Below are 26,968 nucleotides of genomic sequence, written 5' to 3'. Positions count from 1 at the left end.
GGAGAAGGTAGCCCCAAAGGATGCTGGGTGGCAGAGGAAAGTCCTCCTGCATATGGGTGGGCCACAGGTGGAAAATGGAAAGGTTGTCCCAGTTTCATTTTACTTCTCCCCTTCTCCTCTCTTTCCCCATAACACATTTATTTATTTATTTGCTTTCTTTTTTGGACTAGGTTAAAAAAGACCTTTCTTTCTTTGCCTCATTCTTTACCTCGCCTTAATTACTGAATGGGTGTTGCCTTAGGCAAAATAAGACCTGGGAAAGAGCTTAGTTTAAAAAGGCCAAGGTCTCCCACTGCTTCCAAAGCTATCTCCAGTCAGGCTTATGTATATTTTGCCACTGGACCCAGATGGTTCTGGAGGAGAGAGTGAGACTTTGCACAACCTTCCCTCACTTAAATCCAATTCACTGCAAGCCATGGCATCACCTCCCAATGTCATGGTTTTCTTTGAGAATGAAGGACAAGCAACAACATTCTTAAAGACCAAGCCAACCAAACAATCCAAGAAATAAATTTCTCCCAAGGAAAGGTTTTCTGTTTTGTTATTTAGTGAGGCAATTGGGGTTAAGTGACTTGCCCAGGGTCACACAGCTAGTAAGTGTCAAGTGTCTGAGGGCAGATTTGAACTCAGGTATTCCTGAATCCAGTGCTCTATCCACTGCGCCACCTAGCTGCCCCCCAAGGAAAGTTAAAGAAACTAAAATAGTGCCTTCCATACTCACCATTCTTCTCAAAGTCCCAGAATACACACTGGACACGAGCCCGCTTCTGGAGGAAATAGAACACAGCATTAATGAAGTCCTTATAGCATCCTGGCAAAAAGACAAACACCTTTCTGACTTTGCTGGGTTTGGAAGCTCTGCTTAGTAGGGAGTCACATAATTTCTTAGTCAGTTTTAGGAATTGCCTTGTGGATGAAAAGACTCCCCCATGGTTAACGTACAAGATCAAAGGATCTGTGAGGTCCCCTTTAAAATATCTGGTGAGTGGGGCAGCTAGGTGGCACAGTGGATAAAACACTGGCCCTAAATTCAGGAGGACTTAAGTTCATATCTGGCCTCAGACACTTGATACTTACTAGCCGTGTGACCCTGGGCAAGTCACTTAACCCTCATTGCCCCGCAAAACAAACAACAAAAAAATAAAATATCTGGTGAGGTGTTTGGGGATTTGACATACTCTCCTGCTCAGGGGAGGAGGTTGGTAGCATTCCCTATGCTGGTGGTATTGGAGCTTTGGCTCAGATGTCACCTCAGACAAAGGGCCAAATTTGGGGCTGGAAGTGAAGCTGAATCTTATTTGTTCTAGGCTGCTCGACTACCTTACCAGGCCATAAAGAACATTCAGGAAAACCCCAATGCTCCCTAAAATCTGCTGATGACCATAGCAGAGACAGAGATCAGGGCTGAATGGCCAAGTAGGGCAAGGTTTGGGAAGGGGAATTAAGCAGCAAATCCAGGACAGCTGACATTACCCTCATAGCATTGTAGATTCAGAGTTAAAAGGGACTTTTGAGGTCATCTAGTTCAGCTACTATTTTACAGATGAGGAAACTGAGTCAGAAAAAAGATGTCCATAAAAATGGCAAAGGCAAAATTGAAACCCAGGTCTTCTGACTCCAAATCCCCTGGACTTTGCCCCTGGACTATGCTGCCTCAAATCACAAGCACGTTTGATTAGTTTCCTTCTTATTGGCTAGAAATAAGGTCAACGAAAAAATGTGGCATACCTTATTCTAGAATCATTAACAACAGCTAGAATTTATAATACACTTTGAGGTTTACAGAACCTTTATGTGTGTTATCTCATTTGATCCTCACAACAACCCAGAAAGGTAGGTGCCATTATTATCCCCATTTTGCAGATGAGGAAAATGGGGCTGAGAAAGGTGAACTGACTTGCCTGGGGTCACCTAGCTAAATAAATAAGTGTGTAAGGCAAAATTTTAACTGAGGTTTGCCTGACTCCAATTCCGCCCTCTTATCTACTGTGCTTCTTAGCAGTCATAGGATCATAAAAATCTTAGGTTTGGAAGGGATCTCAGAGGTTACTTGGTATAATCCATATCTAAAGGAGAAATCTTCTCTATGACTTTAACCTCTGCTTGAAGACCTACATGGATGGGGAACTCACTACCTGTAAAGGCAGCCTCTTCTGCTTTGGATGAGGATATTGAGCTAAAATATGCCTTGGTCCTTTTAGATTAGGGAGAATAGATAGAAGATAATTAGATATTTTTTTTCACTGAGTCAGGGTTAACAGTAAAGGATGGCTCCCCAAATCACCAAATTGTTGTTGGAAAGGAGCTCCAGCGCCATCTGGTCTAACACATACATACAAAAGGATTTCCTGGGGGGTGTCGGGGAAGCTAGTTGGCTCAGTGGGCAGAGCACCAGTCTTGAAATCAGGAGGCCCTGAGTTGCAATGTGGGCTCAGATACTTACTAGCTGTGTGACCCTGGGCAAGTCACTTAACCCCAATTGCCTCAAAAAAATTTTTCCTCCACACCATAATTGAGGAGTGGCCAGTCCATCTGACTTCTAGTGAAGGAGATCCCCTGCCTCTAGAGGCAGCGCATTCTGCTTTGGGACAACTCTAATCGTTAAGGAGTCCTTTGTATCTGGCAGCTTCAGTAGGGGTCTTCGCAACTTCCAGCCCTGGGTGCCCTCTGGTGCTAAGCAAATCATGTCTGCTCCCTCTTACATGTGATAGTTCTTCCTTCAAAAATTTGTAGACATTATTCCTTCCTCCTCCCCTCAACTCTCTGCCCCCAAGCCTTCTCTTCTCCAGAGCAAACATTCTGAGTTCCTGGCATTGGAAGCAGGAAAACTTGGATTAAAATTCCAGAGCAGCTAGGTGGCACAGTGGATAAAGCACCGGCCCTGGACTTAGGAGGACCTGAGTTCAAATCTGACCTCAGACACTTGACACTTACTAGCTGGGTGACCCTGGACAAGTCACTTAACCCTTATTGCCCTGCCAAAACAAAACAAAAAATAAATAAATAAAATAAAATTCCACCTCTGATACTAGCAGGCTAGCCTGTGCATTGGATAGAAGTCTAGGCCTGGAGTCAAGAAGACCTCAGTTCAACTTCAGACACTCCCTAGCTTTGTGACCCTGGGCAAGTCACTGTTTGCCTCAGTTTCCTTATCTGTAAAATGGGGATAATAATAGCACCTACCCCCCAGGGTGCTGTGAGGATCAAATGAAATAATAATTGTAAGGTGTTTAGCACAGTGTCTGGCACATGGTAGGCACTATATAAATGTTAGCTATTTTTTTTTTTTAGTGAGGCAATTGGGGTTAAGTGACTTGCCCAGGGTCACACAGCTAGTAAGTGTTAAGTGTCTGAGGCCGGATTTGAACTCAGGTCCTCCTGACTCCACGGCTGGTGCTCTATCCCCTGTGCCACCTAGCTGCCCCCTTAGCTATTCTTGTTATCATTCTGGCTGTGTGATTATGAACCAATCAGTTAATCTGTCCGAGCCTCAGTTTCCTCACCTGCAAAATCGTGATAATCATTCCTGCTGTTGTGAGGCTGAAATGAGATAAAATATGTGCAGAACTTTGTGAACTTCAAAGGTCTATGTAAATATCAATTATTACTTTATTCTGCTGACTGCACTGAGTCCACATTTATTCTGTGCTATTTATTCCCAATACTTCTATGTTATTAGCCTTTTAACTCCAGTAAGCTGTTATGCATCATTGGACATAATGAAGAAAAAAGATTGGTGATTTCATCAGTGTGGGTGTCGAGTGTCAGAGACTTTCCCAAGGTCACACAGTTAATAAAGGTCAGAGCCCAGGTCTCCTGACTCCAAAGCCTGATCTCTGTCTCTTATTTCTTTACCACACTACCTTTCACTAATAATAGCTCAAATTTCTAGGGCTCATTGTTTTAAAAAACCCTTACTTCACAACAGCCCTCTGAGGCAGAAAGTTTAATATGTTACTCTTCCCATTTAACAGTTGAGAAAACTGAGGCACAGATTAATTGACTTTCCCAAGGTCACATATCTAGTAATAAATGTCAGAGCCAAGAAATGAACTTGAGTCTTCTGCTAGAGATGCTCTTGACTGAACAAATGTAATGGTTGTTGGGGACTTGGAATTCTTGGGGGCAGAGAGGGGTTACGGTAGCAAATGGGCCAGTCTGGGAGCCTTTGGCCATCAATAAGGACTGGAGCCTACTAGAGTTCAAGGACAGCCACTAGCACCCAACTCTGCTTCAGGATCACATCAGCTAACTAGGAAAAAACTTTAAACACATAAACACACAGAGTCTAGAATTTAAATGAGAGATAAAAAGACATCACTAGAATTGTAACTAGGATTTGTTGTGCCCTCTGCTGACACCACAAACTCTACTCGGGACAAGTGACACAAAATCCATTCTCAGAAGGGGGCAGGTGGAGACACAAGATCATTACTGGACGGGGTAGGGGGGTATTGGGGAAGGACTAGGAGAAGCTGGGAGGGGAGCTCACTCGAGCATAACATCTGGCAGGGTCCTTAGTAACTAGTCCTTATCCTTGATAACTAGCTTCTAAAATCTGTGATTCATTCAGCAAACATTTATTGAGTACCTACTATGTGCCAGGTACTGTGCTAAGTATTGGGGATGAAAAAATGAAACTGAAGAGTCCTTGCCCCCAAGGAATTTTCTTTTTTTTTTCAGGGCAATGAGAGTTAAGTGACTTGCCCAAGGTCACACAGCTAGTAAATGTGTCTGAGGCTGGATTTGAACTCAGGTCCTCCTGAATCCAGGGCTGGTGCTTTACCCACTGAGCCACCTAACTCCCCCTTCTTTTTTTTTTTTTTTAAGGAAACATCTGTTTTCCACATGACTAAAGGACTACAAGTGATATCAGCTCCCTGTACATTTGGCACCCTTGTACAAAGGTTCAGTTGCCCGAGCCTAGTTTCAGCTATCTATATTACCGTGTTTCCTTTGATATGCTGTAACGTGAATTCTATTGGGTCAGCCAGGTTCCGAATCGATGTATTTGCAGCACTGGCGCTCACAACATAAGTGGTTAAGTTTTCATTTTGGGAAATGTGGCGCTGGAATATAAACATAGAGAAGAATTCAGTTCAAATTTCAGATACTGAAGAAAATAAGTGCTGGGAAAGGATATCTAGTCCAACACTTTCATTGTACAGATAAGTAACTGAAGGCCACAGGGAGGAAAGGACTGGCTGAAAGTCATCTGAATAATAAATGGTGAGAGGGAGGACTAGAATCCAGGGCTTTTGCCTCCTAATCTAATGTTCTTTTCACTGTACAATTTAGGCTTCCCTGTGCAGCTGCTCTAAACTCCCCCAGATTTCTTCTGCTTCCAATAAACAAGCCCAAATTTAAAGGCACAGAAATAGGAGATGGAACATCTTTTACATCATGCCTGTGCACATACATACATACATACATACATACATACATACATATGTGTGTAAATCCCCCCAACATACACACACTTGTTCGTCCTTCATTTTTGAAGAGGAGCAACGACCTCACGGGTCGTGTTCTGACTCATGGGTGAGTTGGATTTCAGTGAAGCAGAGCTGCGCAAAGTTGTCAGCCTCCCTCTCCCTTCCAGAGCCCTCCAAGTCTAGTAGCAAGACAAAAGTGAAGAGGACTGGTGATGGCCCAGGATGCACTGGATGGCCTTGGCGTCTTCCACGTCTGCCCAAGCTCTAAGTGCTCCACAGCACCCACTTCAGCCATGGCCGCCATTGAGACAAATTGTGCTCATCTACCCATTACACCGAGGAAGTCCTCACATGCTTGGGGTAGACACCCAGCTAACTTCCTGACAGACATAAGGCCTATCAGTTACACTCAACCCGGTTTAGCCCATCTTCAGAGACAGTTTTACCGTGGTGTGACTGCTGTGTGTGCTACAGCTTCTTGGAGCCACAGTGAGAAAGTTGGGTGAAGGTGGACACCAAAAGTGGATGAGCAGCCCTCACACCAGAGGTGCTAGTCCTGCTGAACACCCCATGTAACACACACACCCATTGAAGACCATCTTGTAACAAAGAAAAATCGGCTAAACAGACCAAATGACCATCAGTTGTCTGATGCACATTCAGTGCTGGGCTACCTTTCATCAGCTGATTTCCTGAAAGTGACCCTGGATTCACAACAGAGCAAGGTCTCCCACACTGGAATGGCTTCAATCCTGAGCCCAATAATGCCCAAGGACCAGCAAGGCTAAATGTAGAGTGACCATCTCATCTCTGACTATTCAGCTTAACTGCGTTGAACCCATAACCAGGAATCCCTCCCATTGCAGAGACGTGAGAGGCATACACAGCATTGTTAGGCTAATTTTGGCAAGGTCCTTTTATCCTTTTTGGTGAAAGCTGTTAATGGCTATTACTAATTTCACATTTAATCTATGCAAAATCAGTTTGTATCTTATCCTCTGCACCCATACAAAAGGAGTGTGTGCTATGTATGGTCTCTGCCCTTAAGAACTTCGAACTTAGTTGGGGAGAAAGGAGACGTTAATAGCTAGCAAGCAATACTCAAACATTTGGAATTCCCCCTAGAGAGGCAGGAAATGGCTTGGAGGCCTGGGCCCCAATAAGATAAAACAAAGCCTGACCTTTCAGAGCCAAGGGATCCAGCAGAGGAAACAAAGCTATTGATTTTTCGAGTGATATAATGGTCTAGATCCGAGATTTCAAATTGGCATTTCTCCCAAGTGCCTCTAAACCAGATTAAAATGTAATTGGGAATGTTGAACAAAGTAAATAGAAACAGAATACAACATAGATAATGATAATTTGTGGTTTTCTAAGTCGATATGCACCCACAGAGATCCATTTCTACTTGAGTTTGGCACCACTGGACTCTAGAGAACACTGAAGAGTCAACTAAAAATTAATTGAAAAAATAACTTAAGCAAAGTTGCAGGATGTAAAACAAGTAGACATCAGTTATCATTCCTATATATTACCAACAAATCTCAGCAGTAAGAGACAGAGAAATTCCATTTGAAGTGACTACATACGCATGTAACATATTTGGGAAGTCTACCAAAGACACACCCAGGTACTCTGAGAATACAACTATAAAATACTCTTTACAGAAATGTTGTTGCTAGGTCATTTTTCAGTCATGTCCAACTCTCTGTGACCCCATTTAGGGTTTTCTTGGCAAAGATACTGGAATAGTTTGACATTTTCTTCTCCAACTCATTTTACAGATGAGGAAACTGGGGCAAACAGGGTGAAGTGACTTGCCCAGGATCACACAGCTAGTAAGTGTCTGAGTTCAGATTTGAACTCAGGAAGAGGGGTCTTCCTGACTCCAGGCCTGGCACTCTATCTTTTGCATCACCTAGCCATCCCTTACAGAAATAGACCTAAGTAATCAGAGAAGTATTCATTGCTCATGAGTAGGTCATGACAACATAATAAAAATAGCAAAACTACCTAAATTCATTCATGTGTTAAGTGTCATGCCAATCAAACTGCCAAAGAATTCTTTTGTAGAGCTAGAAAAATAATGAAGTTATTCATTATTATCATTAATATTAATTTATTCATTATCTGGAGGAACAAAAGGTCAAGAATCTCAAAAGAAATCATGAAAAAAAAGTGGGAAAGAAGGGAACTTAGCAGTAACTGATCTCAAGTTGTACTACTAATCAGTCATTAAAAAGATCTGGTCTTGGTTTAAAAATAGAGAAGTCAATCAGTGATTTCCCTGAATTACATACAGGCCAACATATAGACCAAAATGAACACAGTCGACCCTGTAGATATTTAGTGAGGCAGCTTGGTGGCACAGTGGATAGAGTCAGGAAGACCCAAGTTCAAAATTAGCCTCAGATACTTATTAGCCATCTGACCCTGGCCAAAATCACAGCTTCTGTTTGCCTCAGTTTCCTCTTCTGTAAAATGGGATTAATAATAGCACCTAGAGGGCAGATAGGTGGCACAGTGGATAGAGCACTGGCCCTGGATTCAGGAGTACCTGAGTTCAAATTCAGCCTCAGACACTTGACACTTACTAGCTGTGTGGCCCTGGGCAAGTCACTTAACCCCCATAGCTCTGCAAAAAAAAAATAATAGTACCTACTACTTCAGAATTGTTGGGAGGATCACATGAGGTAATAATTATAAAGTGCTTAAACTGGTGCCTGGTACACAATAGGCACTATATAAATATTAACAATCATCTGTCTGTCACGGTTATTTGGTAAACCCAGAGACCCTAGCTATTGTGATAAGGACTCACTAGTCAACAAAAACCACTGGGAAAATGAGAAAGCAGAAATTAGATATAGACCAACATCTCCCAACATATTCCAAGTTGATTCCAAGTGGATGGATGGATTAGATATTAAAAAGTAACATCATAAGCCAATTAGGGGAACAAAGAAGAAATTCCTTTTTGGAGCTATGGCTAGGGAAAGAGTTCACACCCAAATAAGGGATAGAGAGAACCACAGAAAATAAAATGGACAATTTTGATTATATCTAATTATTAAAATGTTTATATAAATAAAACTAATGTAGTTGAAATTATAAGGGAAATAGCAAACTAATGATCTTTGCAGAATGTCCCCAGAAGTCTTGATGCAGTTTTAAGCTTTAGTGGCTTAGTTATTTAATAGTTTAAAAGTATTCTGGGGGCAGCTAGGTGGCACAGTGGATAGAGCACTGGCCCTGGAGTCAGGAGTACCTGAGTTCAAATCTGGCTTCAGACACTTAACACTTACTAGCTGTGTGACCCTGGGCAAGTCACTTAACCCCAATTGCCTCACTAAAAAAAAAAAAAAGTATTCTGTACAAGTCCTGGCAGCTTCCACATTAAAGGTCGGAGGTCTGGGAGTATGGTATTCCAGAGGGCAAAGGAACTGGGATTGCAGCCAAAAATCACCTACCCAGCAAAACTGTGTATAATCCTTGGGGGGGGGGGGGGGACGGGAATTCAATGAAAGAGAGGCCTTTCAGGCATTTGTGATGAAAAGACCTGAGCTGAATAGAAAATTTGACTTTCAAATACAAGACCCTAGAGAAGCATAAAAAGGTAAACAGGTAAAAGAAATCATGAGGGATATTAAAAGGTTAAACTATTTACATTCCTACATGGGAAGATGATACTTCTAAATCATAAGAACTTTCTCATTATTAGGGCAGCTGAATGAAGTATATTTAGACAAAGGGCACAGGTGTGAGTTGGATATGAAGGGATGATATTTTTTAAAAAGTGTTCCGTATAAGGAAGTAATTCCAATTTATAAGAAGCCATAGCCTAATAAATAAATGGTCAAAGGATATAAACAGATAGTTTTCAGAAGAAGACATACAATCTGTCAACAGCCATATGGAAAAAAAAAACATGCTTCAAATCACAAATAGTAAAATGTAAATTAAAGCGACCGACCCTGAAGTTCCAGCTCATATCAATGAGACTGGCAAAAGTAACATAAAAGAAAAAGGACAGATGCTGGAGGGGCTACAGGAAAAGAGGGATGCTAATGCACAGCTACTGGAGCTGTGAATTGGTCTAGCCATTTTGGAATGTTATTCAGAACTATGCCCCCAGAATTATGAAACTGCGTCCACTTTGACCCCACGATATACCCTCACTAGGTCTACGCCATAAAGAGATCAAAGAAAGAAGAAAAGGACCTGTGTTTACAAAAAGATTGAGCTTTTCTTTTTGTGGTAGTGATTTAACTGGAAGTTAATGGGCACCCCCCTATTGAGAAAGAGCTAAACAAATTATGGTATTATGACTGTAATGGAATATTATTGCACCATAAGAAACGATAAAATGTAAGATTTCAGAGAAAACTGGGAAGACCTATATGAAATGATAGAGCGAAGTGAGCAGAACCGAGAGGACGATTTGTACAATAACAACAAATTCTAAAGAAAAACAACTTTAAAAGGCTTTAGAATTCTGATCAATTCAATGAGAAATGCAATTCCACAGGACAGAAGATGATGTATGCTACCCACTCCCGACAAAGTAGTGATGGACTCAAGGTGCAGAAAGAGACAGACGTTTTTTGGACACGGCCGGTGAGGGAATTTGCTTCCGTTTGACTGAATAGTTTTATAAATGGGAAGGAGAGAATTGGAGGGAGAGAAAATAAATGTGTGTTAATTAAAAAAATGAAATTTTAGCAAGAACAGCTCTACTTGGTAGAGAGGTGGGGTACTACAGGTGCAAAGTGCTGCATACAACATCAGATACACTTTGTCACTCAGTTTTGCTTTAACTGCTCTGTGTGTGTGTGTGTGTGTGTTACCAATGGAGTTCAATGATGTTTGGGGAGGAATATATTGAGAAATGATTGCAATACAAAAAAATAAAAGGCCTCCATATGAATAAACTGTCTCTAATCTGACAGATTTCACATTAAGTCCCCTCACACACTGTCTAGTTCCACCACACACAGCATTCCATCTCCTATTTCTGTGCCTGGAACATTCTCTCTCACTCCTTGCAACCTTTAAACAAGAGCTTCTTAAACTTTTTCCACTCATGACTCCTTTTTGTCTGAGAAATTTTTTGAGACCCTGGGTATATAAGCATATAAAATAGATTTACATAACCTTTTACTGTGGCCAAAATTTTTGTGACCCCCACATTTAGTTATGTGACCCCATGTGGGGTCATGACCCATAGTTTAAGAAGCTTCGCTCTAGACTACCTTCAAGTCTTGGCTCAGGCACCACTGCCTCAACAACTTCTTTCCTAATCTGTTTGTTTGATGGGACCCCTGAAATTACTTTGCATTTCCTTTGCATATATTTGTATTTATTTATTTGTGTATATGTTATTTTTCCGTGGCAGATTGTAAGCTCTTTGAGAGCAAAGATTATTTTTCTTTCTATATTTGTCTCCTCAGGACCTAGAAGAGGGCCTGACACACAGTAGGTACTTACCACACACTTGTCTTTTTTTTTTTTTTTTAGTGAGGCAATTGGGGTTAAGTGACCACACTTGTCTTTTTAAATAAAACTCAGCAGGTCCTTCAAACATGTAGTGGGCCAGGTGGGGCATTCAGATAATTGTGGAGCAAGTTCAAGTGAGAACTATCACTATGCTAACAATACAAAATGGTAGGAATTCTTAACTACCTCGATCACATCTCTAAATGGAAGCATGTACCTTAAAGACTGACGTTTGCCCAAAGAAACTAAACAAGATCTTCTGTAGGTCAAAAGGAATTCTCTTCTTCAGTGATTTAGGTAAATATATGGAAGCCAAAGTCATCCTCTGAGGTGTATTGTCTAAATAAACCTGTGGAAGGGAGACCTTAAAATGAGGAAAAGCGTGAAAAAGCTCTGGCCAGCGAGGAGGGCCCCCAAGTCCAGCACGGCTGCTCCCACCCCAGGTGGCCTTCACGCTTTAAAGAAAGAAAGCCATTTTCTTCCCAAAATGTGCCACAGACATCACATACAACCCAGGAATAATGAAATGATCCCTTAGGACACCACTGAAGAAAGGACACCTTTCTCTATCCCCATGTAGAGTCTTCTCCTTCCCTGAATCTGTTGCCCAGTGCCCCTGGGTTACACTCACCTTAGGGCCTACACCTTCCTTGTAGTAGTGAATGCTGAAGGAAATGCCTTCAAATTCCTCATCCACCTGAAGCACAGCTAAAGCCAGTGAGGCCACAGTTACATTGGCGGTCTTCCCAGAAAACTCCATCTTGTAACCTACCCGCTCAATTGTTCTCAAGATCCTTTCAGGGACAAAACAACAACAACAATTTTTTAAAACCTACACCATTAGAAAGTTACTTAATAACTAACATTTTTAAAGCACTTTAAGGTTTGTAAAGTGTGTTACCTATATCGTGTCATTTGATCCTCACAACCTTGTGAGGGAGATGCTATCATTCCCATTTTATAGATGAGGAAACTGAGGTCAAGAAAAGCTAAGAGACTTGCCCAGGATGCACAAGTGGTTTAGTGTCTGAGGCAGGATTTGAACTCAGGCCTTCCTTATTCCATATCCAACACTACCCACCATACCACCTAGCTGTAGTCGTTAGCTAAAACAGTTGGTCAAGCCAGATTTCTTATCTTGAAAGATAACAAGGGCCTTGGCAGGTTCAGCCACGCTGGAAAAGTTTCACATACAATCTTGATAATAGGTTGAGTCTTTGGCATCTGAAGACCAATCTAGGCCCATTATACAGTGTGGGCCAAAAGTCACAAAGGGATTTCAATATTTAATAACTCCTTTATTTTTTGTTTTTAATTTATAATACCATAGTATCACATATAGTATATATAGGAAATGAATTTACATTGTTGTGAAAAATCGACATAAAGAAAAAATAATTCACAAAAAGTTTTTAAAACATCATGACTTTTGGTCCACCCTGTACAAGGACCAGCCTAGCTCATCTCCCAGGACAGGCTATCAGGGGATGAATTTTTTTCCACCACAACTCATGAATTCCAGAGGGCTTGTGGCATAGATGGGTGCAACAGTACCCTCATCATTCTTCTGAGTTGGAGGATTGAATTAGAAGTAACTGCTGGGGCTGAGGGGAGGGTGGAGATTAGAGGTGTGTCCACGGATGTGGAACATCATATGTTATCAGATTTTTTTGATGTAGTGATTAGTTTTGCTGATTTTTTCCCCTCTTCTTTCTTTTTTTCTTTTTAAAAATGTCTTTGTTATATGAAAGGACTCTCCAGGAGGGTGGGGAAGTCATACGAGGGGAAATTTAGGCTACATAAAGACAAAAGGTATCAATAAATTCCCCCTACAGCCTGGTGATGGGTTTTTCTGAACTTAGGTTAACTTTGTTTTAGCTGGGCTTGTGTTAAAGTGATATGTAAATGTCAGTTACTACTACTACTACTACTACTACTACTACTACTACTACTACTACTACTACTACTACGAGCACTACCAGTGATGATAATATTAGCTAGCATTTTTATAGCACTTTAAGGTTTACAAAGAGCTTTGCAAATATTATCTCATGATCTTCACGACAACCCTGGGAGGTAGGTTCTATTAGTATCCCCATTTTACAGATGAGGAAACTAAGGAAAACAGGGTGAAGTGACTTGCCCAAGATCACACAGGTAGTATGTGTCAAGGGTCTGAGGCTGGATTTGAACTCAGGTCCTCCTGAATCCAGGGCTGGTGCTTTATCCACTGCACCACCTAGCTGCCCCCATTGTGGAGTTTTTTTACTTCTCAACTTAAGTTTTTTCATCTGCTATTAGGGAAAATAATGACTAATGTTATCATCATCATTGTCATTTTATCATTTTGGGGGACTCCCAGTGTGGAAACTCCCTTTGTAGATATAGGTCAGCAACTCATCACCTAGGGTACAGAGAAGTTAAATGACTTACTGGCAGCCACACAGCCCAAGGCCCAAAGGCCCAGATTTAAGCCCAGGTCTTTCTAACATCATGGTCAGCTTTCCATCTCTTCTACCCCATGGAAGGCCATTATTATTATTACTATTAAGGACTCTCTGTTGCCCACTGCATCAGCTCTCAACTCCTTTGCTTGTCATTCAAAGCCTTCCATCATTGCCCAACCCTAGCCTAACTCCCCTGCTGCTCATGCACCTGAACCCTCTGTTCTAGGCCTCCTCACTATCCCTGGTACATACCAAACTCATTCCCACCTCCATGTATTCGTTCATGGCATTGCTCCCTCGTCTGGAATGGTCTCCCATCTTCCCTTTCCTTTATGACCTTTACCTACCTCCTGGGGTCTTCCTTCTCCAGGAAGTCCTCCCCGACTACTCAGATCTCCATGGATTTTTCCCTTCTCGGAACCTCTACAATTCCTGCAGCCTGTGTCACATTTTGTATTGCACTTTATTGTAGCCAAAGCACAACCTTGGGGTGGAAGGGGGGAAGCCACTGCCACTATGTTACCTTCTGTTAAGACCTGAGGCTCTGAAAAGTTGAATAGCTTGGGCATGGTGAGTGATGCAGCTAGTAAGTGTCTGGGATTTAAACAGTTCAGTGTCCAGGTCTCCCTCCTCCAGATCTGGGTCTTTTCTGTATCCCACAGAATGTAAACTCAGTCCACTAGATTATATCCTTAAAGAGAGACTCATCATTCTCTCCTTGAAAACTGCTTGCAGTCGGTCAGGGGACCATATGCTATCATTCATTAGCATCTTTCATAGGCCCCAGTGCAGCACTGGAAACATAATGGGCAGATGATTGGTTGATTCATCTAGCCAGCTACTGAGATGCGGGCCATAAGGTGGGGTTAGGTTACAAAATAAAAACCACTTCACACGAATAGCCATTGCTTTGTGACTTAAAGGCACAGAATCATAGAATTCTAAAGACAAGAGATTTTACAGGCCACCTAGTCCAACCCATCCCCTGAAAGACATGTCCTACCCCCCAAGTAGTCATCCAGCCCTTGTTTGAGGCCACTTTGGTTCTGTCTTGAGCCCTCTTTCCATGGCTCAGATAAGCCCGGTCTGGGCAGAGATCTTTTGGTTACTAGGTATTTACAATGTGCTAAGCACCAAGGACACAAAGAAATCAAAAAACAGTCCCTGGCTTTAAAGAACTTAGACTCTATGACCCTGAGCAAATCCTGCAGCCTCTCCAGACCTCCATTTTCTCCTGGTGACCTCTCTGTAGGTCTGAAAGGGGGAGGAGAGGTTATTTGGCCCAACCTCTCTCTTGGAAAAAGATGAAGAATTAGAATGTCACTTCTTACTTACTCATTGCTTAGTGAGGGCTGACCAGGCAGCGATCCAATCCCCAAAACCACATCGAGTATCTGGAACAGGACCTGTGCTAGATTCAGGCTCAATTCATCACATTTTGAGATGTCAGACACCTTTGAAACAATAATCTTTATTTCTTTTTGGTTCAGGCTAGGGGAGCCATGTATCAGACTTAAAATGTGCTTGGCAACATCATCGGCATTCTCTACAAGAGATCGGAAACAATGATGGCAGAGCTATGTTAGACTAGGGATTTGGAAGTCCTTCCATCAAATGTTTTCTCACTAACTTTAAAAAAAGTTGATCTTATTTTTATGGGTAACTTTTTTAGACATCAAATTCATGTCCAGATAAATCCTCCATCTCCCAGCAAGCCATCCTTTGTGGCAAAGAATGGAAAAGCAGTTTAGCAAAACTAATGAATGCATTGACTATGCCTAACAGCAAATGCAACATTCCTCATCCATAGTTCCCCACTTCTTTAATGAAGGGAGGAATCTGCCTTTATCTCAACTCTTCTCCATCTCCCCTTAATTTGGACTGACTAAGGGAGGGGCAGGGAGGGAAGGAGGAAGAGAATTTGGAGCACAAAGTTTTAAAAAATCATTGTGAAAATTTGTTTCTACATGTAACTTGGGGAAATTCTAAATAAATAAATTTATTATTTAAAATTTGGGCAGATAAGATGTTGAGCCAGATTGAACCAAATGAAATTGTAAACGGACCTTGGTTTCTCACTTCCTGGCAGAGTTGTGGCTAAATCATATCCAGCCTATCCATGTCCTAAGGAACCCTTCAGATCCTGCAGCGAACCTTTTTGGAAAGAGATTCTTGAGTGATGCAAATAATCCATACCCCAAAGTAGGCCTTCTTGTAAATATGGAGTTGTGTGTAGAGCCTGCCTGGGTCCAAATCTCAATAACAATTCATTATGTAGTAATTTTTAACTTTGCATAGTCATTTATAACATTTGATAAACTCATTTCAATCCTAGGTCTTTACATACATGCTAACACACCCCCATTTTATAGATGAGTAAAGTGAGGTTCAGAGAGGTCCAGATATTTGCTCAGGGTCACTCAGCTAGTAAGTGTCAGAGCGGGGAGCTGACATCTGATCTTGGGTCTAGGTTTCCATGACTTCTAGTAGGGATGTCTTTTTTTCTATCAAGAGACTCCAGCCCACAGGAGAAAAAACATCAGAGGCTAAGTCAGTGACATGTGTGGGAATTTCTTCCAGTGACACAGCTAATCTATAACTTATATTCTGGTTTTTTTGATGTTTCAGTTTCTGTGTTTGTCATTTTTACAGAACAACAATTGGTCCTCTACACAATTTATTCATTTATTTCCCAGTCATTGAACGCTGAGGTAGTTTTAGTTGGTTTTTTGTTATAATAAAAAGCAGTTATAAATCTTTTGTATAACTTATATTCTTACAGTCTCCTGAGGCTCAGAGAAGTTACGTGTCTTGCCCAGAGTCACACAGGCAGAGGAAAGGCCAGACCTTCCCAACTCCCTGTCCAGCTCTCTGTCTACCATGCTGGACTGTCTGTCTATAAAGATGGGGAGGAAAGCAACTTCTCTTAGGATTGTTTTGATGACAGAAAAAATAGAATAGGTCCTGATCGCCTTAAGATGTGGTTTCCATGGCAACCAAATTCCTCGTACATTCTTCTTCAGCTGAGAAATTAACTGTTGTTGCTCAGTATACACAACGACCACAATAATGTAAAAGAAAACGTTACAAAAATGCATCAGAACTTGGACCAGAAGTCTGATGATGAGGGATGGATCTCCCTCCTCTTGGGAGAGAGGGGGTTAAGTGGCAGGTACAAAGTGAGAGATGTAATGTCAGCCAGGGGCAATTCTCGTTTCTTTGGTCAAACCCTGTGCCCTGATTGCAAGAGAAGACTCCTTGGAAGTACTGGGGGAAATGACAATAATGTTTAAAGTCGATAAAATCTTTTTAAAAAGAAATCTACCTCTCCTTGGCCATCATTTCTACCCTTCTCAGTACAAGGCCTTCAGAATTCTATACCTAGGGGGCAGCTAGATGATTCAGTGTATAGAGCATCGGCCCTGGATTTAGGACCTGAGTTCAAATCCAGCCTCAGACACTTGACACTTATTAGCTGGGCAAGTCACTTAACCCTCATTGCCCTTCAAAAAAAAAATCCTATACCTGGATTGCCTTCAATTCATTGTAGAAGTTCTGACTCTTAAGCATAGATAGGAGCCTAGGAAGTTATGTCCAAATGGAATTTGTGTAACTCAAATAACATTTCAAATATACTCAGGGTGCTAGCTACCTAAAGGGACTTCACAATCACTCCTTTTGTAAGAGTGAATAATGGTTCTCCTACACACGCACGCGCACACGCATACACACACACACACACACACACACACACACACACACACACCATTTTATCTATTTTATAAGACTGGATTATTTCATTGGATTTTCTAAAAGTGGGGCTTTGCCTGCACCATCTGGTCCTATGCCAAGTAGGTAGTCTGGCCCCAGCTTGGAACATGTGTCTAATCAACTCTCACCATCAGTTATGAGAATATCTTCAAGGTCGACAATCTTATCTGGAAGTGGCTGGAGCAGATTACATGCTTTATAACAGAGGATTCCCCAGCTAGCTTTGCCATTCTCAGCCTCAATAGTGCTGAAAAAGAAGAAGGGGGGTTATTTTCACTCTCTTGCTGGCCTGCCTTGAGAAGTCTTGACCATTCTGGCCTCCAGATAAAGGGCAGGCTTAGGGGCTCTCTGCAGTTTTTAATTCTAAGTGCTCCTCCCTTTTTTGGGCTCTCCTCCCTTAGTTTCTGTGCTACTGCTCTCTCCTGGTTCCCCCCCCCCCATCCAAAAATTCCTTCTCATTTTCTTTCATTGGCTCATCATCCATTTCCAACCTGGCAATCTGCCCTGGCCTTCTTCTTTTCCCTCTCAACATTTTCCCTTTGTGATCTCATTTATTCTTAGGGGCTCAGTTGGAGACATGGCATGTGGGATGACTCCTGAATCCATCTCTTTCCTTGAACGCCAGTCATATATCACCAACTGAAGATTAGATGGTTCCTCCTGGATTTCTAGTACACATCTTAAACTCAAGCACAGGCATACATAGGTCTAGGTGGAGGACCAAATACATGACCACCCCCAGCCCTCGCCCCCGATGTTCTATGAACACCTAGGAACTCAACACATACAAAACAGAAGTTAGGAGAGAAACAAAGGATTAGAACATGGACCATGGAGAGTGGGATGAGTCAGTCATAGATGAATAAAGCATTGCTGTGCATCCTATGATTCATAGAAGCTTAGACAACAAAGCTGAAAGGAATTTCACAGATCGCTCTCTCCCATTTTTAGATGGAAGGAAAATGAGGCCTCTACGGGGAAAGTGAATTGTCCAAGATTGCCTAGCTAGTTAGTATCAAAGCTGGGATTTCAAACTAGGCCCTTTGAAACTGAATACAGGGTTCTTTCCATGATATCATAGTATAGAACAAAGATCATTAACAAGGGACTAGCTCTTCTTCCTGTCCTCAACAACAATAATAATAATGATAATAATAAAAGCATTTATATAGTCTTTTAAGGTTTGCAGTATGCTTAAGAATATGATCTCATTCTCACAACAACTGTAGGAAGTGGGTGCTATTCTCCCCTTCATTTTATAGATGGGGAAACGGAGGCAGACAGAGGTTAAGTGACTTTTCCAGGGTCACACAACTAGTAAGTGTCTGAGGGCAGATTTGAACTCCTCTCTTTCTGACTCGGGAACTAATGCTCTAGGCCCTTCAGAGCTTAGCTGTCCAATATAGCCAGAAAGATCTTTTTGTTTTCCTTAGTTCTCACCACCAACCTCAGGGCATGGCTGACACTGTGCTTACAACTCTTTTGACATTGTTCTGTACTACTCCTTTGTGTTTATCCTCAGTTCTTAGTCCTCGCTTCCATCTTTATGAAACTAAGAATCTCTATAATGTGCATCTTGTTTTTCCTTTAAAGGAAAAACATGTAACTTTCAAAAGCTGTCATGCTTGTCTATGATTCATTCCTTCTGGTCTTCCTTCTCTTCTCTCCTGTGCATTTTAAAAAATGCTTCAATGATCTTCTGTTCTTTTTGTTTCTTTCTCTTTTTTGGCAACTTTATCATTAGTCCCACCAACTTTTTGGAGGAAAAAAACCTGTTTCCCTAATTGATAAATGATTAAAAGATATGAACAGGCAGTATTCAAAGGAAAAAATCTAAACCATTAAGAGTCTTATTAAAAACTGCTCCAAATCATTAATAATTAGAGAAATGCAAGTTAGAACAACTCTGAGGTTACTGAGGTTTAATCACCCATCAGATTGGCAAAGTTGACAAAAAGGAAAAGTGACAGATGTGGGAGGGGTTGCAAGAAAACAGGAACTTAATGCACTGTTGGAACTGTGTTGGTCCAGCCACTCTGGAAAGCAATTCGGAACTCTACCTCCTCCTTGACTGCTATAGACATCTACTACACCTATACTCTTAAAGAGATCCAAGAAAGAGGGAAAATGACCTATGTGAACAAAAATATTTACAGCAGCTCTTTTGGTAGTGACAAAGAACTAACTGGAAACTGGGGAGTCTCTGAACAAGCTTAGGGCATATGAATGGGATTGAATGATATTGGACCATAAAAAAAATGATGAAAAGAAGAGTTTCAGATAAACCTGGGAAGACTAATATAAACTAATGCAGGATGAAGTGAACAGAATCGGGAGAACAATTTGTATAATAACATTATAATGACAACCCAGACAGACCTAAGAACTCTTTTCAACACAAAAACCAACCAAGATTTCAGAGGATCATTAATGACTTCCTGACAGAGAGGACATAGACTTAATATATAGGGTGAAATATACATTTTTGGACATAGCCGATACCAGAATTGGTTTGCCTTGATCATGCATATTTGTTACAAGAGTTTTGTCTTTTTTTCATGGGGAGTGGAGGGGATTAGAAGAAGAAAAATTGAAAAAAAAAGTCAAATGTAATAAAATTTACATTTTGCGAAGCCCTTATAACAGATGTAGTTAGGCAAAATAAATTCCCACATTGGCTACGTCTGAAATATATGTTGTTCAGTCATTCAGTCATGTGCAACTCTTTGTCCGTGGTGTTTTCTTGGCAAAGATACTGGAGCAAATTGCCATTTCTTTCTCCACTGGATTAAGGCAAGCAAAGGTTAATGGATTGTAAGTGTCCGAAGGCTGAATTTGAATTCAGGTCTTCCTGACTCCAGACCCATTGCTCTATTTACTGAGCCATCTGGCTGCCTTTTTAACATCTAAGTTGACCAGTGAAAAGTTCCCTATGCATTCAAATCAATTCCTTAGTTCTTCTTCCTCTTCCTCATTGGAACTGTTTGTTTTTGTGTTTATATCACCTGAACTTTATCCTTCATGGCTTCCTGTCTTCTTTGAGTTGACTTCTCCTAGGGAATTGTAGACCTCAGGATCCTACTTATCCTTTCTCTGATTCTTTGAAATCTACTCTCTCCAAATCTAGGGTATTGTGCCCAGGTTGCCTCTATTGCCCTATCATGAACATTCTTTCCCTGGCTAATACGGAATAGCCTCTCTTCTGGTGGTACCTGTAGGCCCACAATCCTTAGGGTCCAAGAAACTGCTTCCCCACTAGAGGGTTCAAGTCTATGGCCTTCATACCTCTTGTCTAGCTCTAACTATTGAGTGGTCCATCTTCTTCCCTTCCTGCTCTGTGTCACATCCCTCCTACACAGACTAGAATTCATTTTCTCCTTTGTTCCTCCCCTGAAGCAGTTTTTCCAAGAAATCTCTCATTTTCCCTGGTAATCTGGAGAGCAGAGAGACATTACTCCAGCCCTTTCATCTTCTCCTCTAAAAGGGAGACCAAAATGCACTCTGTGTCCATAGAACTGTTACTCAACACTGGCAGGAATAGGAACAGTGAGCTCTTTGCAAGGCACTAGACTATCTTCCTTACCCTTTGTACTTGTTAGAAGTAAGATCCTCAAAAATAAAAAAAATGAAATAAAATAAAATAAAAATAAGATCTTCACTTCTCTGCTGTTCTAATTGGAAGGTCCTGTGGCTAATTACTAAAGCAAACTTCCTGCTTCCTGCATTGGGGGCTCAGTCTCTGGGGCTTCAGAGTAAGCCCTGAAAGGCACTCAATGGAAAGAAAGGACTGAGGCTCAGTCCTATTCTTTCATTACCCATGTGACCTGAGGCAAATCCCTTTGCCTCTGTTGGCCTCAGTTCCCTCATCTGCCAAATGAGGAAATTGAACTTGTTCTTCTTGTTGAGTTGTTTCAATAGTGTCCAATTCTCCATGATCCCATTTGGGATTTTCTTAGCAAAGATCCTGGAGTGGTTTGCCATTTCCTTCTCCAGCTCATTTGACCAATGGGGAAACTGAGGCAAACAGGGTAAAGTGACTTGCTCAGGATCACACAGCCAGTAAGTGTCTGAGGCCAGATTTGAACTCAGGAAGATGAGTCTTCCTGACTCCAGGCCTGGCACTCAGTCCACTGCAGCACCACCCAGCTGCCCTAGAAATCGAGCTAGATGGCTTCTAATTTCCCTTCTGGCTCTATTGTTCTATGACATAGATTAGACTTTCCTACCTTTAAAGTGACTTTTCCACCTGTTTTTTAAAACAACAACAATAATAATAATACAAATCCGGCCTCAGACACTTGACATTTACTAGCTGTGTGACCCTGGGCAAGTCACTTAACTCTCATTGCCCTGCAAAACAAACAAAACAAAATTATAATAATAATAGCTAACATAGAGTCCTTACTATGTGCCAGATGCTTTACAATCATCTCATTTGATTCTCACAACAACCCTGTAAAGGTAGGTGCTCTTATTATCCTCACTTTTCAGATGAGGAAACTGAGGCAGACAAGGGCTTGTTCAGAATCACAGAACTAGTAAGTGTCTGTGGCTGGATTTGAATTTGTCTTCTTGACTCCAGGCCTTGAATCCACTGCACCATTGGCTACATAAATATGCCTCTATGTGCCTAGCTTTCTCAGCAAATCCCTGTAAAAAATCCTACTGCAAATGGTAGCTGCCCATGGCTGTTGTCCATGGAAAGCTCTTAGGCAGAAATTATACGTCCAGCCACGTTGGCACTTCTTTCTTTCTCTTCTCACCTTGTTGGTCAGATTTCAAATAGCTCATATTCCCATATTGCCTCTTCATTTAGTGCCTTCATTCTGTTCTACTGCACTGATCAGAGCCCATGTGGATTCTTGCAGTTAGTTCTGGGCCCCACATTTTAGGAAGGATGTTAACAAGTAGGGAGTTTTCAGAGGAGGGCATCTGAGATAGTGAGAAGATTTGAAATACCACTTGAAAATAGTGAAGACGCTGTGACTGGAGAAGTTATCTTCTCTTGGTGGGGAGATGCTAGTTATTCTCAAATATTTACATATGGAAGAAGAATGAGATTTGTTTTTCGCTTGGCTTCAGGGGGAAGAACTAAGAGCACTGAGTAGAAGCTTTAGAGAGACAAATTTCAGCTTAACATAGAGAAACATTTCCTAACCAGTAAAGAGTACCGAAGTAGAATGGACTGCCTTAATAAAAAAGGGTGGATCACAAATCTAATGATTAGTTATTAATAGACTAGTATGACGCTACTTTCTCTCAAATCACTGATCAGGGAAGGAGATTCTAAAGGGGATTTCTGTTCAACGATGAGTTGGACCAAATGACCCTGGGAGAAAACCTCTAACCCTAAATCCAATAATCCTATCACTATGGAGGTCCTTTCCAGCTCTAAGATTTGGAAATTCTACATTTTCTCAACACTCCTCCATCTGACAACCTTGAACCCTAGCCAAATCAGAAATCAGATTAGTTTTCATGTCTGCTGTTGGTTTCTGATTTGTGAGAATCATGGGGCTTTTTTTATTGAAAACAGGAAAGTTAGCAACAGCAGGGAGTGACATCCAGAGGTGGCAGAAGGGAGACTGGCACAGGCTGGGCGAAAGGCAACTAGCATAATTGGTTATATGAAATAAATCAGCACATGTCAATTTGTACCTAATAGAAATTGATTCTCTACTTACCAAATTCTGGTAGCATTCCGACTAGGATTCTTAACACATCTGCTTTGAGCTGTCTCAGTAGGGTTGGTTAATGGCCACTTATATGTTCCCTTGTATCTGGATGTGGTTTCCTCTTCTGCACATTTTCCGGGCTCTAAGGAGAAGATACATAGGAGACAGTTGTCAGCATGTCTGTTGGACAAGAGCCCTAGGAAAACTGGACTATCTCCAGGGTCCAGTCCAGTCTAATCCTAGCATTCTTTGGCCCTGAATAAAAACCAAGGTTTCTTTTACCAGGTCATTTTGACCAATCTCACTTGGTCACTTAAAATAAGTCTCACTTTAAACAGCTCAAAAAGTACCTGATGCAGTGGAGAAAACGTGAGATTTGAGGTCATAGGATCTAGGTTCAAAGCCTAGCTCTGCCATTTGCTACCTGTATAAACTTGGAAACGTTACTTCATTTCTCTGGGGCTCAGTTTCCTCGTGTGAAATGAGGGGTTTCAACTAGATGACCCCTTGAAGCTCTGAATCCATGTTTTTATGAGTGAGATAGCCATTTTAAAAGGAAGATTGCAGCAGATTTGCCCCTTAGGGTCATTCTATCCTTACTAATGGATAGCTCAGACTTTTTTTCTTTTTCCTATGTTAATACTCTATAAACTTGACCAGTGAATGCAGTGGAAGCCTATATAATGGTACTGAAGGATAGAAGAAACATCTATATGACTAGCTAATGGTATTAGAGTAGAGTTTAGAGATGGAAAGAAGTTTAGAAGCCATTGAATCCAACCCCATCATTTTACAGATGAGGAAAATGAGGCATAGAGAATGAGGCACTGTTACTTGCCCAGGGTCTCACAGCTAGTAAGGATCTGAGGCAAGGATTCAAACTCAGGTCTTCTTGACTCCCAAGTCCAGTACCTTATGTATCCACCATGCTATGGTATTTCTATTTCACAGGGTAAGATTTGAATTATACTCTCTCCACTCTCACAATCTGATCTAGGATGTCCAATTTGCTATATATAATAAGGCATGGGCAGCTAGGCGGCACAGTAGATAGAGCACTGACCCTGAAGTTGGGAGAACCTGATTTCAAATCTCACCTCAGACACTTACTAGCTGTGTGACCCTGGGCAAGTCACTTAACCCTAATTGCCTTAAACATCTGGGGCCATCTTCAGTTATCCTGATATATATCTTGCGCTGGACCCATATGGCTCTGGAGGAGAGAGTGGGGTTGGTCACCTTGCACAGCCCTCCCTCACTTAAATCCAATTCATTGCAAGTCATGACATCACCCTGATGTCATGGTCCTCTTTGAGAAAAAAGGACAAACAACAACAACAACAATAAACCATGTTAAAATGAAGTTTTGTGATGTTTGTGGAATCTAATTTGATATTCTTCAAATTCAGCAGTCATTTATTTGCTCAGTGTCCACTGTATGCAAGGGACCATGTTCAACATATCTACTGCTTGATGAGTAGTTTTCTTCCATGGAGGACAAACTAGCCCAAAGAGTATAAAGGCTAGAATTTTCCAGGATCTTCTACCCTCTGGTGAGGCTGTCATCACCACCATCAGGGGGAATATAGTTATGCCGGTGGCTGTAATATCCTAACCCCACTCCTATGAAAGATAGGCTAGCTTTTCCTTTAAAAATATTGAGACCCAAAGGAAGAAGTACAAAGTATTAACAACCATATGGAAGAATGCACCAAATCACTAATGATCAGAGAAATGCAGATCAAAATAACCCTGAAGTTTCAACTCACATGCAATAAATTGGCAAAGATGGGAATAATCAATTTTGGAAGGTTTGTGGGAAGATGGGCCCACTAGTACATTATTGGTAGAATTGGGAATTAGTACAACTACTTTGGAAAGCAAGTTGGAATTATTCAACTGAAGTGACTAAACCATCCATACCTTTTGACCCAGAGGATCCATTACTAGCCTTATACCCCCAAGAGGCCATTACTAAAAAGAGAGTTCTTATATATACACCAAAATATTTAAGTTGTTGTTTTCAGTTGTGTCCAATTCTTCATGATCCCATTTGGGGTTTTCTTGGCAAAGATTCTGAAGTGGTTTGCCATTTCCTTCTCCGGCTCATTTTATCATTTGGATTTGAACTTCTTTATGACTCCAGGTCCAGCATTCTATCTGGTGCACCACCTAGCTGCCCCCAAAATATTTATAGCAACACTTTCTGTGATCATGCAGAACTGAAAAAAAAGTAATTACCCATCAATTGGGGAATAGCTAAATAAATTATGGAAAAATATCCCTGTAGTGAATGGGATGAATACAAAGAAGCATGGAAAGTTTTACATAAACTGATACAGAATGAAGTAAGTAGAGCCAAGAAAATAATCTACACAATGACTACAGCAATGTAAACTGAAAAAAATAATCACTTAAAAAATGAACAGTAAATGTTGCAAAATAATAAAAAACAAACATGGCTGAATGAAAGAGGTGAGAGAAGACACTCCCATCCCACTCCTTTGGAGGGGAGGAAGGTCCACAAATGTTGTACATTGCACAGATTTTTGGATTTTTTTTACTTATCAATCAGTTATACTGATTTTTTTCCTCTACTTTTTCTTTTTTCTTTTCTTAAAAAATACTATTTGTTGGCTCTCTAGGAGAAGGAAGGGAAAGAGGAAATGATGAGGAGGTTAGAAAAGACACCAATTAAAACTTATTTTAAAAAGAAAAAATATATTGAGATCATCTTTGACATTTGGTTGGCTCAGGCTGATGACACTACTTCCTGGTCACCTGAAAACAAAGCAGCCGAGGAGATACACTGGGAAACTCTCAACTGGGAATCAACTCAAGATGCCCCCCTCCTGCTAAGTACATTTCCTTTTCTTAACTGTTGAATGACCTACAACTGTCTCACTTTGTTCCAACATAAAATCTAAACTACCAGGTGAACTGGCTGGAGTTAGGTCTGCACAATCCAGAACAACAGTAAAGCTGGACTCAGAGGATCTGGGTTCAAAACCAGAATCCACTACTGACTATGTGACCTTGGGTGAGTCCCTTCCACTCCCTGGGCCTCATTTTCCTCTTCTGCAAAATGATAGTGGGGAGACTAGATGGCCTCAGGGGTCCCTTCTAGTTGGAAATACGCGATTCTCACAAATGTTTCTTAAATGCTATATTCCTGTGTGGTGCCGGACTAGGTGCTCTCTTTTGCTCCTTTCTGCCTCATTTTCCATTTTTGCCTTTGTGTCTGCCCTCTTCACTACTTCTTGATTGTACAGAATCATGCCATCTAAAGCAATGTACGCCACAGCAGGGTGTGCTAGAAAGAATACTCAAACTAGGAAGCAGAAAGATCCAGGACCAAGTCCTGATGCCAACACTTGTTACCTAGATGACCCTGGGCAAGTCCCTTATCCTCTTTGAGCCTCAGCTCCTTCATTTCTAAAATAAAGATGATAATCCTTGCTGGCACCTACCTCACAGGCTTGGGGGTTTTTAGGACCTGGCAAGATGTTGGACATAGATGTTTTTTGTAAACTATAAAGCTCTGTTAAAAATATCTGGGGTCACGGGCACCTTTATTGGGGATTCTGTTCCCAGAAATGTGTCTACTGTGAAAAATGAGCACGGGCAGGTTGGGAGACGTCGAGTGGTCGAGCAACTTTGATTTTTATTGCTAAAATCTCAGCAGCCTAAGAGAACAAGCATTTGAGGCGCCTCCATAGCATGGCCCAGAGAGTCTCTGAACAGTTAGATTGTCTGCCCAAGTTTAATCAATAAGTCAACACACATTTCTTGAGCATGTAGGAAGGCAGAGGTCAGACTGTTTCCAAAGTCCTTCATAAGACAGGCTACTTGTCCAGGCTGATTTCACCTTACTCTCTTTCATTCACACTATTAAAGTCCAGCCAGACTGCTCTGCTTGACATTCCCCATAAATTACTCCTTATCTCTTCTCTCTGGGCCTTTGCCCAGGCTGTCCGCCATGCCTAGCATGCATTCCCTTTTCACTTCTGGCTCCTGGAATCCTTAGCTCTTTTCAAGGCTCAGCTCAAGCCTCACCTACCAGAGGAGGCCTTTTTTGGTCTTCATATTCCCCAAGGCCTAACATGATTCATGTGCTAGATATTTTATAAATGCTTATTGAGGG

General features: G+C 41.4%; 1 protein-coding gene across 1 annotated transcript in view; it reads right to left on the bottom strand.

Annotated features, from left to right (window-relative positions):
- The window catches only part of ADGRG4 (adhesion G protein-coupled receptor G4), a 96,061-nt gene that overhangs the window by 24,709 nt on the left and 44,384 nt on the right, over positions 1-26,968 (bottom strand). Inside the window, exons 10-16 of the mRNA XM_043974646.1 lie at positions 22,834-22,966; positions 17,278-17,396; positions 14,714-14,924; positions 11,563-11,725; positions 11,149-11,280; positions 4,947-5,069; positions 722-767 (exon numbers count right to left, since the gene is read on the bottom strand). Coding sequence (XP_043830581.1) covers positions 722-767; positions 4,947-5,069; positions 11,149-11,280; positions 11,563-11,725; positions 14,714-14,924; positions 17,278-17,396; positions 22,834-22,966 — 927 coding nt within the window. The remainder of the gene's footprint in view (positions 1-721; positions 768-4,946; positions 5,070-11,148; positions 11,281-11,562; positions 11,726-14,713; positions 14,925-17,277; positions 17,397-22,833; positions 22,967-26,968) is intronic.

This window comes from Dromiciops gliroides, chromosome X (genome assembly GCF_019393635.1).
Source record: "Dromiciops gliroides isolate mDroGli1 chromosome X, mDroGli1.pri, whole genome shotgun sequence".
Taxonomy (NCBI): domain Eukaryota; kingdom Metazoa; phylum Chordata; class Mammalia; order Microbiotheria; family Microbiotheriidae; genus Dromiciops; species Dromiciops gliroides.
This window is presented reverse-complemented; position numbering and strand designations above follow the sequence as displayed.